At 42.5% G+C, this 18,371-nt stretch overlaps 1 protein-coding gene across 11 annotated transcripts in view; it reads left to right on the top strand.

Annotated features, from left to right (window-relative positions):
• The first annotated feature begins 303 nt into the window (after window positions 1-303).
• SELP (selectin P) overlaps window positions 304-18,371 on the top strand; it is a 39,965-nt gene continuing 21,897 nt past the window's right edge. For 3 of the 11 annotated variants that reach the window (XM_036097998.2, XM_036097997.2, XM_036097995.2), the window contains exons 1-5: window positions 309-487; window positions 11,622-11,712; window positions 13,360-13,746; window positions 17,322-17,429; window positions 17,885-18,070. In XM_036097998.2, coding sequence (XP_035953891.1) covers window positions 392-487; window positions 11,622-11,712; window positions 13,360-13,746; window positions 17,322-17,429; window positions 17,885-18,070 — 868 coding nt within the window. In that variant the 5' untranslated portion in view covers window positions 309-391. Of the gene's footprint in view, window positions 488-3,459; window positions 3,574-11,621; window positions 11,713-13,359; window positions 13,747-17,321; window positions 17,430-17,884; window positions 18,071-18,371 lie in introns of those variants that run through there. The other 8 variants (XM_078077934.1, XM_036098002.2, XM_078077936.1 and 5 more) reach the window with 7 other exon arrangements.

The raw sequence follows: 18,371 nt of genomic DNA, 5'->3' as shown, positions 1-18,371 counted from the left end.
GTGCCTGTCTGTCCGTTGGTCTTTGAGCTCCTTCAGGATGGGGACTGTGTCTTATTCACTTAGATGATAGTGCAGCGCACATCCTCATGAAAATCTATAAGATGAATAAATGAACCCCCAGGGTGGGACTGAGAGGGCATAAACATGGTAATGTGGAATTTGTCCTGAGAATCCAATTGCTATTTAAGGTTATGTGTGTGGACATGTTTACTGTCTGAGACCTTTGCCCAGATGACTGATTTCACTGCCTTTCCTTCCCTTTCAAAAACTGGAGAGCACAGATAGAGAAAGGAAATGCTTAATCATAACACCACAGACCAATTTAAATAGAGTTTCAAGCAGAAGATTTAGAAGCTCGAGAGACTTGTGTGTGATATCTTCCAAAAGCTGTATGGGGAGGGTTGACATCTTTGTTCATGACTGTGTCAGCCAACAGGGGAGGGTCAGACACTTCAGGAGAATAAGCCACAAGGGATCCCTTTATCTGGTAAGTTGTTTTTCTTCTCCCATTTCCCCCTTTCTGGGAAGTTTTGATAAAGTCCATTTAAGCCATGGGAAGAGTTAACTTTATCTTTCATTGTTCATCTTTACGTTGTATATGTATTTCTACTTAGATGTACTTATATATTGCAGGGGTAATTGTAACTACAGCAGAAATATATTTTAAAGCATCACAAAGGTTTATGATATATCATCAAACAAAACAAAAAAAGCATGGTACTGAGTGTATAATGGGATTCTAATTCCATTCCAATTCCACGGTATTAGGGGAGATCTTTTTCCCCTTCTCTGTACTTTTCTGAATTTTCTTGTCTTTTTCTTTCTTTTCTAATTAACAATGAACATATTATATTAACAATAAGGGGGAGGAGCTATATGTTCTTTTTAAAGTTCTAGCCTTTCCTCTTCCAGCCTGTTATGTAGAAAGTTCCCTAGTGTTCTCCGAGTAGAGGTACCAGCTGTAGAGGAGTAATGAACTGCCTTCTATTTCACAGGATGACAGGTGGTGCACGTGCTGACAGCCATAACATGGCCTGAGACTGGGCACAGTCCAGGTGCTCCCTACCTGTCCAGCCTCCCTTACCACCCTCCAGCCACTGTGGCTGTCCAGAGGCTCCCAGGCTGCTCTAAGCTTTCACCGACCTAGAATGTTCTCCCTACCTGATGTAGTAATGCTTATTCGAAGTACGACCTCAGCTCTGAAGTCACTGTCCCTGGGAGCCTTCCTCAGGTCAAGTTCCCATCATATCTTTTCACTGTAACACATTTTTTTCTTTCTGCATTTATTCGTGTGATTTTTATTTAATATCTAATGACTCTTCCCTAAAAAAAAAAAATAAGTGTGAGGTCCACTAGGGTTTTCCCAAATCTCCAGTGCTAGCATGCTGCCTGGAACATTGGAGGGATGCAAATAATTGTTGCATGTATGAATGCATCTATGATGTAATAGGATAAGTAGAAATCCAAGTGGAGAAGGGAGGGAGCATTTTCATCGTGTCTGCCCAGAGTCATCAATCTAACTAATGAATCACAGGTATTTGTTGAGTGTCTATTTGCCCTCTGCTAGACACAATAGGAGAGGAAGACTAACATAGCAGAGGGGCCCGTAGACTATGAAGAGATGAGAAAACATATGGAACAGATAAATCACACTACCTATTAAACTACATTGGCATTATATTGTATTTTTAATGGCCACATAAATAGAAACAATCCAAATTTTCTACATAGACGATATCCATTCAAGCAAATGGTATTCAGGTTTTCAGCCTGAACGGCCTTTCAACAAAGTCAAGTGGTTTCCCCACCATGTTTCTTCCCAGAAATCCTTCTCTACTTCCCTCAGACTCCCTAAAACTTAACATTATCCAACTTAAAACACATTATCAATAAGGACCTACAGTCTACAGAGCACCTTCCCTCATACCCATCTGAGAAATGTTTTTAAAAGGAGGCAATGCCAAGAGGGTCTGGAGAGTGAAAATAAGCACAGAGGAAAAGGAGGCAAGTCTCAGGAAAACAAAAGCCCCCATGCACATGCACTCTCTGTGTGCCAGGTACGCTCCAAGCCCTTCCCATATAAATCCATTAATGGTCCTAACACCTCCATGCAGTGACTGTTATCTTTGTTTATTATTGAGATAGCTGAAGGAACTGAGTCCCGAGGAGGGTAGTAAGTTGCCTAGGGCACACCGCCGGTGGCTGGCAGAGCCCAGCAGTCCAGCTCCAGGGCCGGGGCTCCCAACCACTGCATCACTCGAGCTGCCCCCCTCTTCTCCCCTCTCAGTATCTGCGTTCCCCTCCTGTTACTCCTTTATTGCCACCTCCCTGCCCAGGCTTTCTACCTCTACATAATTAATCCCTTCCTCTTGGGCCCAAATTCCTCAGTGCAAATGCAGCCCCAAACTCCTTAAATCATCGTTATCTTTGGACTTCTCTCCAGATCCTTCCATCTTATTCCATTTTTAATCTACCCACAAGATGCCTATTTACAAGCTGTAACACTCATGGAGAGAATGAAGAATAACACCCAACACTGCACAACTAGAACCCCAAGAAGATAAACAGGAGGTAGGGTTTTCTGACTTGACACTGAGTACGTGACACTTGATTTGAAGCTGGCTGATAACAACTCTGAGAAGTAAAAACAATGGCTTACTCTGGGTGAGTGCCCACTGTGGGCCAGATATGGTTTCAAGCACTCTCCACGTATTAACTCTTTCAACCACACAACAACCTGTCAGGTGAGTTCTGTCACTGTCATTCTGTTTCACAGTTGGAAAAAAGAGGCATAGAGAGTTTAGGTCATTTGCCTGATGGTGAGACACACGTGTGGCCAACATGGGACTCAGGCGGCTCAGCCACAGAGCCCAGGCTGAAGAGCACTGAGCCAACACCTCCTACTCCCACACACGAAACTTCCAGTTTACATTTTTTTTTCTGATACAAGAAGCAGAAGCTCTTTTCTAATAATGACCCATGTCTGTTATATTTCATTTCAAACCTTTCCAGCAATCACACCTCCCCCCACCACCCCTCGGCCAGGATTTTCTCAGTGGCTTTTTCCTTTCCTACCTTATTATTTTGTATTATTATTTTTGCTCCCTTGCCTCAGAAGGCTGCCCGAATTGTTAACATTCACTGAGACTTCACAATAACTGGAAAATTTACACTGGGACATTATGATTAAGACAGAGCATATTTTCCAAACGTACGACCTTAAATTGGGACTGATATCATAATCAGAGGAAACTTGACCCCTGGGGGTGTGGGCACTATTCCTGCGCTGCTCAGCCCGGGATGTCCAGGAGTGATTCACACTTGCCCCTGTCTCCAGACCATCCTCCATGGAAGTAGGTAACCTCCTACCCCCCGGTGACCACTGCTACTAAGTATTATCAACTGCTCCTGTATTATCAACATCCAAATTCATGGGAAGGGCTGTGGTGAATTTCTGGAACTTGAATAGGAAGTTGCTTTTCTAAACAGCTTGACACTGAGGGGAGGCAGCAAGACTATAAGAAGTCTGGGTTGGGCAGACGGCAGAGAGGAAGCCGAGGTGCAGAGGAGATGGTAAGTTCCTTTCTCTGTACTCTGGGAACTGGATGAGATGGCGGTGTAGAGGCTGAGTCTGGCAGGCAAAGTGAGGAAGAGCAGTAGTCATGGCACTTTATGTTGAATAGCCCTTTGAAGTGTGAGCATGTCCAAACCTGCGGTCCATTTTGACCCTCTAACATCCTTGGGGGTTGACGTTGCTATTTCCATGTGATGAATGAAGCCCCTGAGTCTTACGGAGACCAGGAGTTTCACCTACAGCCGCACTGCTAGGCTTGACGTTGTCTGGATCTGGACTTCTGTCCCTTGGCTCCCCTGCTGCTGTTTTTCCTTCTGGAGCTTACAGAAACTCTCATGTTGCAGATCTTGGTAAACTCTTGGCCACCTTCTCCAGGATTGCTCTTCTTTCTGGGTTGAAGGTGAGGCTGAGCAGGTGTCCTGGGACAACCTGTGATTGAATGTGGTCTCGTCCCAGCCCTCCTAGTTCCCTCTCTGAGCCCTAGGAGTCTGCTGGGACTTATGTGGAGTATCCGCATGGTTTCCATTTCTGCCTTAAGTCTCCATCCTGTTAGTGATTCGGTTTCTTCATCTGTAAAATAAATAAGTTCTAGCACTTTACTTTATAGTGTCATTGTGAAGATTAAATAGGATTGCACTGAAAAACATTTAAATCAGAGGCTGGCACGTGGTAGCTGATTAGTAAATGTCAGCTATTATTGTTGTGAAAAAGAAAAAATTTGTGGAGTTTGGGATTCAGGAAAGATACAAGGAAAACTAGGCATTTTTGAACTTGTTAACAGATAAGACACACGGTTTCACTTCTGACTTACCAGGAGTATCTCCCACAGTCCCAGAGTCCAAAATCCTGCAATCTGTAGCTAGCAAGGAATCAGCTCTCTCTGTTTTTGAGCCCTTTTCCATGGGATGCCAGAAGAAAGCAGCATTCATACATGATTCACCCCACCTCTTTACTTTACTATGATACACTTCTCAAATATTTGCAATGGGGATTTTCTGTACTGGGGAGAATAGAGAAGAAGACTGTGAAGAGAACAGGAATGAGTTTGAGTCTGTCGTGAGTTTGAACTCCAATGACATGAGAATGTGGATTGATTTTGTCTCATCTTTTGCATATCATACATCCTCTGTGTTGGTCAACTTACATGGATAAGGAGTTAGTCATCTCTTCCTTCTATTCAGTTTGGGATCCTCCTCTATATCAGAAGTATGTTAACACATTGGATCGTGGGATTCCTTGAGGTTCTAGTGAAAATACAACTCTTCATCCCAGATGAAAATGCAAACATCCACATAAACACCAACTTTCTGGACAAGTACAGTGGGTTCCCCGACCCGCACATGGGTCTTAGGTTAAAAACCCCACTCTATTGCCTCCTGTGCTTTATGCTTAGAAGCTCCTCCATTAGCATCTTGAAACTGGGCTGGAACTCTGCAATCAAGTGCTGAGGACTCCAGCTCTAGAACTGTTTTCAGTATTCCAAAAGTAAGACCTTTTCCTTTGCCCCTGGGCACATTTGGTTCTTGGGATTCAGGAACCTCAACCCTCTGTGTGTAAATTTGGCTTCAAGTTCAGAGTGGCTTCAATTAACCTCTAGGACCTGAGGAAAGAGGCTAAGGTTTATCTGGTGGGATGTTTTCAATGAGATGAATCTCAGAGAGGGGAGCTCTTGATTGGGAACTTGCAATTAAATTATGCTGATGTTAGTCAGAGTTCTAGTGGTTTAGGGAACAGGTCTGGATTTTCTTCCATTTATACCTTAACCATTTTAGGTCTGAGGCTTTTAGTTCTTACTCTTTCATTACCTGTTTTTCAAAATGAAGCTACCTGGTTCACCTTCTCCGGGGCTGGCCACTGGCTCTTAGAATATGTAGCTTCAGAATCCTGTAAGTGGAAGCTTACTAATCAAATTTTCAAAAATCAGAATGACCTGCTGCATAATGGGCAATACTGAGAAAAGACCCTGGACCTATCCTAGAGAGTAGGCACATGGTGGTTTCATGAATGACATTTATTACATTATCTTTTAGGTGTCTCACTTCTTTGATTGAAAAGCAGACAGAAACTTCATAAAGTCAAATACAAAATGATTCCTTTATATTTGTAGGGATATAGCTCAGTCATGCTCCAATGGACTATTTAAAAATTAGGTATGCTACTTTATTTTTAATGCTAGTATTTCAACCTAAATAATGGTGATTGGTAGTCTAATTTAAATATGTGCTTTGATTCTCAGTGTTAATGTCCTGGGTTCCTGCCTGTCTTTATTTCTAGTTTGCTATTGGCCTAGAGACCTCTTTTTTTTTTTTTCCACTGTGTTTCATTTTCTACCTTTAAGCTGCTGGGGCTACTAACATCAGTGCTCTGCCACCACCACTACTGTCCAGAAACTTCAGGGAAGTATTGTGCAGTTGTAATGCCTTGTGAAACCTGGACTCTGCCACCAGCAATTTGTGTAGTTCTGCCTCCTCCATGACTCTCACATCTACCTCCCTGCTTTGCATTCCCATTGCCCACAGCCCAAGCCAGACCCCCTTTTACTCCCGCTGGAACTAGTACAGTAGCCTCCCCTTTGCACAGCACAACCTCTCTGCAGCTAATTCATCAAAACCGCCATAATCAGGTGCATCTGCTCAGGACGCTTCTCTGTTCAGAGCCCTGGCAATTAGATCCCTTCTGCGCACTATTACATCAGACTCACAAGATCTAGTCCCAACCTGATGTGATTTGGGCGGGGGGTTGTTCGGAGCCGGCAGCCACAAAAGAATTCTTGAGACTTTTTCGGTACAAAAGGAGTGTTTTTATTATAGCATGGGGACAGGACCCGTGGGCAGAAAGAGCTGCACTGGGATTGTGAGGAGTGACTGGTGATATAAGATTTTCTATCCTATGGAAGGGAGGGTGATGTTAGGGTTCCAGGAAATTGAGTCTATAGCTTTCTGGAGATTGCTCTTTTATTGTAAATCATTAAGACAGTTGCAAACTGATGGAGACTCCTGTCCTGCATGACTGTGAGCTCTATCAGTTAGCCCTTTGTTTTTCCCTTTCCTTTGTTATTGGACAGCCAGCAGTGCCTGAGGAATTTCACACATATCCCGCCTGGGAGGGGGGTAGGTTGCAGGGAGTTAGCTTGTGCTGTGCCCTCAGCTCCCTCATCAAAACTACCTTTTCAATTAACCTCTAGGACCTCCCAGTTTTCGACATCAATCAGACCACATCATTGCCTCTATTAAAACACCCCAGCCTCTGATTCCTCTGCATTTAGAACAAAATCTCATCCCCTTGTTTTAGTTCCTAAAGCCCCGGAGTGATCTGTCACCAGCTTCATGTCATACTCTTCCACTGCTCATTCTATTCCAGCCACACTGATGCTTCATGTTCTGTGAACACTCCACACTTTGCTGCCACTCAATGCCTTCACATCACCTTTTCCTTCTGTCTTTAATTCTCTTCTTCCTGATTCTCCCTGGCTGGCTTCTTCTGGCCCTTCTGCTTTCAGTTAAAAATGACCTTCTTAGAGAGATCTGCCCTGAGCTCCCTGCCTAAGGGAACCACCCAGTCCCTCTACCACATAACCCCACTTTAATTCCCTACCTAGCGCTTATCACTAGTTTCCAGGTTTCGTGTTTATTTGTTAGGAACTGCTGTGTATTTATTGGCATTTCATTGTCTGTCTTCCTCAATAGATTGTATATTCCACAGGACAGGAATGGTATCTGTTTTTACCATTTTAAGGCCAGTGCCTTGAAGAGTACCTGACACATTGTAGGCATTTGATAAATTAATAGCTACTGAAATAAACAATGGGAAAGAACAGGGAGTAACGGGGAGCGCCTGTCTCGGTGGGGGCGGTGGGGGGGGAGGGGAGGATTGGTGATAGAGAAGTCTCCTTTCAGGAGGAGATTTTTGGATTTAGAGCTAGGCACACAGAGAAGGAGAGGGTTCTTTGGGCAATAAGGAGAACATGGGGCACATACAGGGCATTCTGGAAACTACAAGATGTTTCGTTATAAATGCATTGTAGAATTGTGTGGGGGTGAATAAACTGAAAGTTAATGGCAGGAGATGAGACTAGACAAAAAGAAGAGGCCACATTTCGAAGGGTCTTACATGTGTCATCTCGAAGAGTTTGTGTTTATTGCTCAAGGAGTAGGAACAGCTGATGGACTTTAAATAGTAAAGTGATATGATCAGGTTTTTGTGTTAGGAATATCTTTCTGACTTCATTATAGAGAAATAATTGAACATGGGTAACTTGAAGATAGTAACTTGAGGAGAGACCAATTAGAAGATGTGCAGAAAGGAAAGAATTATGTACCTTAATGGTAAGTGGAAATCTGGAGAATGACTAAATATCTGGTCAGAAGGTAAAGTCAATAGGATTTGATGACAGGTTGATGTGAAGGGTTTGGACAAAGGAGAAAGATCCTTGGTCTTTGAACCTCCATGGTCCACCTGATGAAGGACTTCAGGGTCTCAGGCCTCAGGTCAGTGAGACTGTCCGCTAGTAGGAACCTATGCCTATTATATGAGTCCCCTTTGGTGCTAGAGGCTTTCTGAGAGTCACACTCACTCCAGAGGGTTAAATTGAAATTTGCTTTCTCGTTCCCAACTTCTAAGAGCTGCTGCTACTTGATGCCCCTCCAGGCTTTCCTGAAACACACCACCCATTATAAAAATCCTCAATTTCCCCACTTCTCCACATATCCTTCTATCTTACCCGTACGGTGTTAAGAGAGTGAGTCCTACTCATTTGTTCCCTCACACAGGATGTGAGCCATCATGCCCCTTGCTTCTCTCACACGCAAATAGAATGAGACAAAGTACCATGATCATTTTTTTTGTACAACTTTCTTACACTCTTCTGCTTAATCATAACATACTTTTAAATTTGATACAATTACTGCTGTAGCCCTTAAATACTGAGTTATAATCATCACATATTTTTTCAGTATTTTCCTACTCAGCACCCACTTCTTACTTTCAGTCATTCCTGTGCCATTGTTCTTATTTATTTGTTCATTCATTCATAAAATATTTATTAAACATGAAGCGTCTGCTCTCTATTATAGCTGAGATTCAGACCTAAGTCATCTTGGCCTTGAGAAGCCTCTGCCAGCAGCATTCTCCAACTGCACACTCATATGCTTGCTTTGCATTTGGGTTGCAGATGTCATGCTCAGGAGGGAAGTCAGGGTTGGAGATGCTGCCTGGGGGCCATTTGGCACACAGATGACCAGAAGAAGACCTCAGGAAAGCAGATGTGTGATAAGAGAATAGGGTCATGGAGGCAGGACCCCAGGGTACTCTCTATCTCTACAAGTGCAAGCAGAGGGTTGAGATAGACTCAGAGGAAGACTCATCAAAATTGCTCAAGATGTCAGATAAGATTCAAAAGAAGAGCCAACGGAAACATTTTAAATAAAAGGAAGTATTCAGTAGTATTTATTGCTGCAGAAAGGTCAAGGAAGATAAGAAGGGAGAGTGTTCACTGGGTTTGTTAATTAGGATTTCAGTGGTAAAGTTGGTAAGAGCAGTTTCGTGGGCTGGTGGTTGGAGGAGGCTGGAGAATAAAGGGAAACAAGGAAGTTAAAGAACCTGAACCAAAGGGGAAGGAGAGAAATCAGTATTGGGGCAGAAGGCAAACAGTCCAGGGCGGGACAGTGTCAATTCTGCCTCTAAAAGCACAAAGCTGTGGTCTACAACATAGGAGGAAAGAATCGCTTTCCATGGTACCATTTCTGCCAACTTTGATACCGGCAGCCATCGGACTCCTGCTGGCATCCAGTACCTCCTCCTAAGCAAAGTGAGGGCAAGGGAAAAAACATTTGGTCTTGCACTTTCTCTCTGCCCCTCTCTTCACCCCATTTTTTCAGTTCTTAGGAAAAGTAAAATTAAAGAGAACCACAGTGTGAAGCAGCTTTAATGAAGGTTTACCCAGGCACAGGATGTGATTTTAATGACCCAGTCACAGACTGTTTCCCGGTGACTTCTAGTTTGAAGTTGACTGCCAGGACTTAAGGAAAGATTAGCAGAGCACGTGGCCATTTCTCTTAGAGACATTTCCTCTTGTTTCAACACTTAAGTGGCTTAGTAACACAGGGAACAGTCCTTAAATCTCCAGGATCTTAGAGTTGAAGATGACACTGTAGAACAGGAACAGATGTGAGAAAGCCTGCCCACCCCAAGGAAATTTCAGAGGAAAATGGCCACTCAAAGGAAGATTCTTAGGCATCACCCATTCTCCAGGCTCACACACAAAACCCTTGTCCGTTGCCAGTGACTTACTCTGTTGCCTTGAATTTCACAGAGATTTGAACTTGTGGTCCATTAAACACGGACAGACTTAGTGAGTCCATGAACCAACTGAAATTGTCTAAAAAAACCCTGCAACTGTGCATTTTTTTAAGAAACCTGACTGTAGCTCTTATCAGACTTTCAAAGGAATTCAAAAGTCCTGCAAGAATAAGAATCATTATGTTAACCCAACATCCACCTTGAAAACCTTAAAATTTTAAAAACTCTCTCTCTCTCTCAATTCTGTTTAAACCATATTTCAAAGTTTAAACAAACTAGTTAAAATGTGAAACAGCGCTTTTGGGATAGTGGCTGGAGTTGGACACTGATAGGGAAGCAGGAGCCTCCCTTGACCAGCCTCCCACACACTTCCTTGAACTTTCCCTAAAGCCAGAGAAACCCCTAGAAATGCTCTACGGAGAAATGTACAGGGAGACAAACACTTCCAAAGGGCACACGGAGAGCACCACTAGATTGCAAACACTATATTTCTCCTCTAGTCTACTGGAGAAGAAATCCAGCACATGTTCAAAGGTAAATATTGGGGTCTCCTTCATGAGATCTACATTATCGTGTTCTTCAGCTGTAATACTTCTGCTGCTTGCGCCTCTGAAAGCATTTTGGAAAATTGTACAAGCTCTCACACCTTTCTAAGTGGAAAGCTAACTTTTTTGTCAGAAGTTTTAAAACTAATAAAAGATGGGATGTCCAATACATTGTAAAGAATAGCCTTTTACAATAAATGTCACATCATTTCTTAATATTCATTCCAGTGGAATTAAATGCTATAGTGATCTAATAACCCTCATCACTTTAAAAAAAAAACTAAGTTCCGGATAATAGGAAATTTTATATTATTTGTTTTCTCTCCTTTAATACCTATGCAGAATTGTAACCTAATATAATACAGTTTTAAGCTTAAAGTCTTTACTTGATCACTACATCTGACTTCTTTACAAAAAAGGTAATAAATCAAAATTTAAAAGATTGAATTTCCTGAAAGCACATGTGATTTTAGATTCCCCAACCTTCAGTTCTTTCATGTGTGACAGGAAGGAGTTGCACAAAATGAGTATTCCTGGAACTTATTTGCCTAAAATATTTTTAAAATGTTAACAGATTTGATGAAATCCCAACAGAAGGGAACTCATTAGAAATAATACTTGCTATTGATCCAAAGGGAATAAGTTTATTATATGTATTAAAATATATATGTACTTTGCATATATATTAAATATTGAATAATATTGTGGACATAGGCTGAAATTGTCAAGCAAGAAGATAAAACATAGATCAATAATACAGAGTAGATGGCATAGCACAGGACAATTCACTGATGCCCCGTGCATCAAAGTATAGGTCAGTCAGGGAGTTTGCATGCAACTTCCTAGTATTCGGGGGTATGGCATACTAGTTCTTAAAGGGAGATTATTGCATAATAATAATGACAATATTTTTCTTATGTGTTTATTACAAAGTGTTTCATAAACAAAAAATATTAGTTGCACAAAGTAGTTACTTGACAAATATTTGTCGAATGAAAGAAGAAACAAATTCTGTCCTCGGTGTTGGTTCAGGGTACAACTCAGAACAGAGCAGTGAGAAATAAGAACGAAGCAGAGGGCTTGAACCTCCATACTGATGGAAACAGGGAGGATTATGACTCAATATAATGATTATTAACAAGAATTTTTTTGGCCCCATTGATTTCACATCGATGCTAAAAAGAAGTTTTCTTTTCTTGTTTCAGGCCAGGTGCCTAAAAGCCATCTGGAACTGGAGATTTCAGAGAGTGATCTTCAGAACTGTCCAACTCCTTTGCTTCAGTGCCCTGATCTTTGGTAAAATTTATGTTAACCCTTCATCTGGGCCTGAGTAATGAGGGGACCTTCTCCAAGTAGGAGAATTTAAGGATGGTAGTCAGTTGTTATGAGGCATGGGAATACTCTCCCCACCCAAATGCCTGGAAAAAAAAATGCACCCAACACCATCACATTGCTGGAAAACTCTGGACAAACTGAAACGGACATCTCCAGGACCAATAATCCATTAGACACAGCGGGCATTGGTCCACAATACCGTTAGGGACCCACAAAAATGTCTTAGCATACTATATATATATATAGTAAATTGTAAAATTTATTAGCAATTGTAAAATATAGTTTTGAATATTTTATTATGGAGGAAGAGGCAGATTAAGGCAAAACTGCCTAAACTCCATGGAGGTCAATAATGCAGCCCTGGTGACTCCAAAATAAAGTTTTAGGGCAAAGCAATTCAATAGAGGTGTCAGGGAGGGAGAGACAAACATAAATGACCCTCATGTGGGCAGTAGAGGACAGGGTTGAATAGGAAAAAGACTCTATAAACAGGAAAGAGAGCCACTTCCAGGTCTGATTGCTTGCATTGTACACTTACTTCTTCACGTGGGATCTGGCCTCTTCTGGCCCAGGTGAGTTCCCACTGGCTACAAAAACAGTATCTTCCATCAGACTGGCCCTTACACTTTTGAAGGGCACATACTTTATTTCATTTAATATCACAAACATGTCTTCAAAAGGCTTGTTTTAACAAGTGAGTGAGCGGAAATGGAGGACACAGAGTAATTTAACAAAGAGAAATAGTCAAGAGGTGGAATGAGTGTAAGATTGCAGATCAGGAGATTTGATTTGTAACCTGTCTCCGCCACAAACATGTTGTCTTTCACTCAACAAGTATTTATTGAACACCTGTTAAGTGCCAAGCTCTGTGTTTGGTGTGAAGGACCCAGAGAGAAAAACAGACCACTATCAGGATTCACAATCTAGCATCTTACCATGTCACAGGAAGAGACATTCCAATACCCAGTGCTAAGGGAGGTGGAAGCAGAGATGAGGTGCAGTGGGAGCCTGGAGGAAGGAGCGGCAAGCCTACCTGGGCAAGTCATGGAAAGTAGGGTGAAGAAAATTTACAAGGCATATGTGGGGAGGGCAGCCAGAATAGCAGGAAGAGCATTGCAAAAATACAAAGTGGGAGTCTGTTTTGCTAAGAAGGTAAATATGGTGGGTGATGAGGCTGGGCCAGCAGCTAGACTCCAGATCATAGAGCATCTTATTTTCCATGTGAAGAGGCAGAACCTGTAGATTCAAAGCAGCCACCAAGACATTTTATGTGTCATTTAAATTGGGCAAATTAATTAATATGTCTCTTCCATTTATAAAAGGAGGAGAAGATTAGACGACCCAACTCTGTTACCATTATGATTTCAAATCTCTAATACTAAGGATCCTCAGAGTACAATTTCCTATTCTGACTTCATGTATATATTTTTAGGTGAAAGATGGAAACTACTCTTCTTCCTTAAAACAACTAGATTAGACATAAAAGAGTCATGTTTTAAATATTTGTTTTCCAGTCAGAAGCTCATCTGACTATATAGAAGTGTATTTATGCTCACAGAATCCTTCTGGTTAGGGATGCTAACCTGGCATTCACTCTCCTTTACTCAGAATTAATAAAGCAGAAAGAAGTGGCAGCATGGACCTATAATTACAGCACGAAAGCATATTCATGGAACTATTCCCGGGTATTCTGCCAGAAGCACTACACGGATTTAGTGGCCATCCAGAATAAAAAAGAAATTGCTTACCTCAATGATGTCATACCTTACTACAGCTCTTACTACTGGATTGGGATCCGGAAGATCAATGATAAATGGACCTGGGTGGGAACCAAAAAGCCTCTCACCAAAGACGCTGAGAACTGGGCTGACAATGAGCCCAACAACAAGAAGAACAACCAGGACTGTGTGGAGATCTACATCAAGAGTGTGTTGGCCCCTGGCAAGTGGAATGATGAGCCTTGCGGGAAAAGGAAGCGGGCACTATGCTATACAGGTAGGATCTTCTCTACTCTGAAGATTGTCTGTTTAAAACAAATAACTTCCCTGGTTCATTAATATAGCCACTGTGTCGGTAACATTGAGTCACAAAGTCAGGGATGTGAGAACAAAGAATAAACTACAATCAAGCAGTGTTACTGAGCACCTTGAAGAATATAAGATCAGGATTAGAGAAAACTGGATTTTTGAAACTAGAATTTTACGATAATTTTACGATCATCTGACCCATCTTCTTCATTTCATAACTGATGAAGTAGATGCTCAGAAAGTTTTGGTTTCCTAAAATTTATGTCCAGAGCTTTTTTGCACCACTCTGCCCTAGTAGAAGTTGAAAGGTAGCTTGACCCTGCCCCCAGGAGACACAGCCGTAACTAATACTTACTGCACGTCAGTATGGTGCAGGCATTGCTGTTAGTTCATGGGTTGGTAGTCTATTTCGTATTAGTTTCGTCTAGTCCTTGGGAGAACCTCATCAACTGGGTCCTCTAGTACTCTCATCTCACTGATGAGACAAAGGCTCAGGCTAGTAAGGGATCTGCTCAAAGTTCTAAGCTACTTGATGGTGGAGTTGGTTTCAAACTCATGATCCAAAGTTGGTGTTTTTTAGACACAAATGCTACTGTACTCTCTGCTCTACATTCTCATGAGACACCATGAGAACATGACCAAGAATCACAAATGCTTTAGATTCCCTTCAACAACAACCTGTGTTCAGGTGTGATGGACTTTGGGAGAGGTTCGGGGTGTGAGGAAAGGGAAGAGGTAACTGGGAGGGTATTTGCTTCTCAATGAAGTAAGCAGTTCCCAAGTAAGCAGACATGCATGGAAGCTTGGTCTTCCTGTACTCATGTGCTTGTTCCATCTTTCTGATGCAGCTTCTCACATAGAGGAGCCCCTCCTGCCCCATGTAGTGCACAAACACTGTGGCTAGGGAGAGACTTGATGGCCCTGGGCAAGACAGTCCTGAGTACTCTGAAGCTTCTTCTTTCATAAGTCATCTTACAGATGCCACACTCTGCTATGTATGTTCTAAAATCAACATGGATGGAACTGGAGGGGATTATGCTAAGTGAAATAAGTCAAGCAGAGAAAGACAATTATCATATGGTTTCACTCCTTATGTGGAACATAAGGAATAGCACAGAGGACCACAGGGGAAGGGAGGGAAAACTGAATGGGAAGAAATCAGAGGGGGAGACAAACCATGAGAAACTCTGGACTCTGGGAACCAAACTGAGGGTTACAGAAGGGAGAGGGTGGGGGGATGGGGTAACTAGGTGATGGCTATTAAGGAGGGCATGTGTGGTGATGAACACTGGGTGTTTTACCCAACTAATGAATCGTTAAACACTACATCAAAAACTAACGATGTACTATATGCTGGCTATTTGAACATAAAAAACAAAATAAAGTAAAAAATAAATAAATAAATTCTTTAAATTATATAAACACCTCCCCTCAGAGCTCTTCCTCCACTTTCCTCTACTTTCTCTCTCTCTCCTCACTCAAGCCTCCTATCTGAGAGAAAACATATCCATAAATGCATTGTCATGTATTCAGGTCTCATTTTATAAATAATTTATAAACAAATGAACAAATTCATTAATTTAAAAAATCAGGACCTGTTCTTTGTAGGCCAGGATGGACATTACCAGAATATTAGCGCATCCTGCTGCCCTCCCAGTCAAATCCCTACACTCCCTGGGTTATGCCTCCCTGGAACAGTCCCTGGAAGATTATCTTGTTTGCCAGTCGATGTTTCCAGTATGCCACTGCTTCCCCTCCCTGCCCAACCTTCAACATCCATATCTGCAAGACCATTTTCCCCAATAAAACTTGCAAAAAGTCACAAGGAAGAAAAGGGATTGAAAACTCCTGGCATGCACGACGCTGATGCCACTCCTCTAACCTGCAACAATAGTGGACATCGTTAATTGTTGCAATTTCACTGGAGCACAGTCAGTTCTCATGTCCACCAACGCAACACCCTTGGCAGCCACTATCACTCAGTAGCATTTTGCCACCCAAGATGTAAAGGGTGTAGGGAACCATCAACTCTCTGTGGGAGATGGATGAGAAATAGATATGTAGACTACAACAAGAAATTAAGTGGGACCAATTCTCTAAATGTCAGGATTTGTTAGACCTCGGAACAGTCTAGCCAAAAAAAAAAGATTCATTCAGTGAATCAACATTATGTCCTTTCCTGGGGATTCAAAGGTATAGACAAGTTACTAACCCGCTTGAAACCCTAAAGTGGAGACTATAGACTTTGTTTTTTCATGTCTAACATTCTGAGATCCTGAGGAAGCTATAATCAGAACAAAATGCATATGCTCCAAAAGCATAGGGCAGACAGGTATCGCTGGTGGAAGACACTGGTGGGGTCAAGGTGATAGGATGGAAGATGTGGACCAAAGTCTGTCTCTAGGCTACTGCTCTTTCTGCATCTTCCCATTACTTGGAACCCTTCCCAGTAGCCCCATGCAGCTTCACCAAACTTGCTGGCTGCCTCAAGAATGTCCTCCCGCAGAATCTGCATGACTTTTAGATTTTAGCATCTCAGAGTTGAGAGGGAATGTAGAGGTCATCTAATATAACCCTCTATGTAACATATGAATTTCCTCTTATAATGGACCCCAAAGTGGACCATGTGTGGCCAGGGCTTAGTGCAGAGGAAACACTACCAGAAAATAGTCTAGCCTCAGACCTTACCCCCAGCTATGACCTCATCAGTAAAAATGTTCTCAGCGCTTTCATATTATCAATTCTAATGCTAACCCTCCATCAGGTGCATAGTGCACAGATCCATCTCCAAAAAGTCTCTTGCAGGAAAGAAACCCCAGCCCCTCTCCATTCAGACTTACTGAGAAGGGCCTGGCTGGCCAGTTGTGCTCTCCACAACTAAGCCTGGCATATTTGGACCTGCGAAACACCTCTTCATGAGACTGTCCTGTACCACGGGGAAGTCTTAAGCATCTCATTTGGTTCTTCTGCTCCTCCACCATGTGGTGTTGGGTACAGATTTGAAATGAACAAAAGGTGGAAGGGCTTTGGCCCTGATCTTGGGCAGGTTGGCCCCAGAGAAGTAACTTGTCTGAGGTCCCATAATAGTAGGCAGGAGAGCCACGATTCTGATCACATATGTGTGACCGCCCACATCTGATTCCTAATCTTTATGCTGTACTCTCTGTCATAGGGGCTTCTGTAATAATAGAACTCTAGAACATTCTTGGTTAAAAGTCACAACCTATTTTGTGCCACATAGAGGAGTTTCTCTGTCTCACATCCATCGGTGACTCTTTGTCTCTCTGTGCCACACATAGCAATCCCTCCTTAGGCAACACTCAACTCAGCCTAAGGTGGAAGCCATGCGATGCTCCAGTGGGGCTCCTACAATGTCCTTCACGGGGACCAGGCTGGCACCCCAAGAGGACATGGTCATTTTCTGTTGTTTGGCTGGCTCAATCTTATCTGAGTGGGGCTGAGTCTGTGGCTTGGGGAAGAATCCAGCTTTTCTTCCCACCTCCCGGGAATGCCCATGATTCTGATCCTTCTGTATGCATGCAGCCTCCTGCCAGGACACATCCTGTAGCAAGCAAGGAGAGTGCATTGAGACCATCGGGAATTACACCTGCTCCTGCTTCCCTGGATTCTATGGACCAGAATGTGAATATGGTGAGGACACTATTTTGTGGTTATTGTTGTGGCCATTGGTCTTGTGCTGGAGGTGGTGTCAGGAAGCAAATCATGTTGAAGACTCTCCAGTGAGTAAAGGCTAGCCCTGGCCCTCTCCATGGTCTGTCAGTCTGCCCCACTCCAACTGTCCCAAGACACACGCTCTGGGTAAAACATTTCATTCTTGGAACATTTGCTCATAAAATCCTAAAACGGTAAAAGAGAAACATAAACGAAGCAAAACAAAAGCTCATTTGAAATAAAAACCAGTGAAAGACTGATTATTTCCCAAGATGTAGCTAATACAAAGGCAGCAAGTAAAGATGACCAGGTTGGGTTAGCAGTCCAGAAAGACAGGGTTAAGAGGGTTATACAAATAGCTTCCAACTTCTAGCAAAACTGACATGGTCTTTAAACCTGCAATGAAAAGAAAAATCAATATTTTGTCCCCACAGTCAGAGAGTGTGGGGGTTTTGATCTCCCTCAGCATATATTCATGAACTGCAGCCACCCTCTGGGAAACTTCTCTTTCAATTCAGAGTGCAGTTTCCACTGCTCTGAAGGGTACGAATTGAATGGACCCAGCAAGCTGGAATGCTTGGCTTCTGGAACCTGGACGAATGAGCCACCACAATGTATAGGTATGTAAACCCTATTCTTTCTATCCTCACTGACAACTACAGTTTCAGAGGGGGAAAACAAGCTTTTTCCATTAAAAAACATGAGAAAGCATGAGGATCCACATTAGATGGGGAATTCTGATTTTTACTATTACCCATCAATGAGAGTAACGCTAATTTTGCTTTTCATGATGTTTTCTATCTATAGAGTGAGGTAATCAGCGTAGTTCTTGATTCTCAGGCAAAAACATCACGAAGGGAGACAGGTCCTTTCTCCCTTTATTAATTGCAAAGCAAGCAGAGTATAATAATAAGGACTTGG

The sequence above is a fragment of the Halichoerus grypus genome, chromosome 7 (assembly GCF_964656455.1).
Source record: "Halichoerus grypus chromosome 7, mHalGry1.hap1.1, whole genome shotgun sequence".
Lineage (NCBI taxonomy): Eukaryota > Metazoa > Chordata > Mammalia > Carnivora > Phocidae > Halichoerus > Halichoerus grypus.
This window is presented reverse-complemented; position numbering and strand designations above follow the sequence as displayed.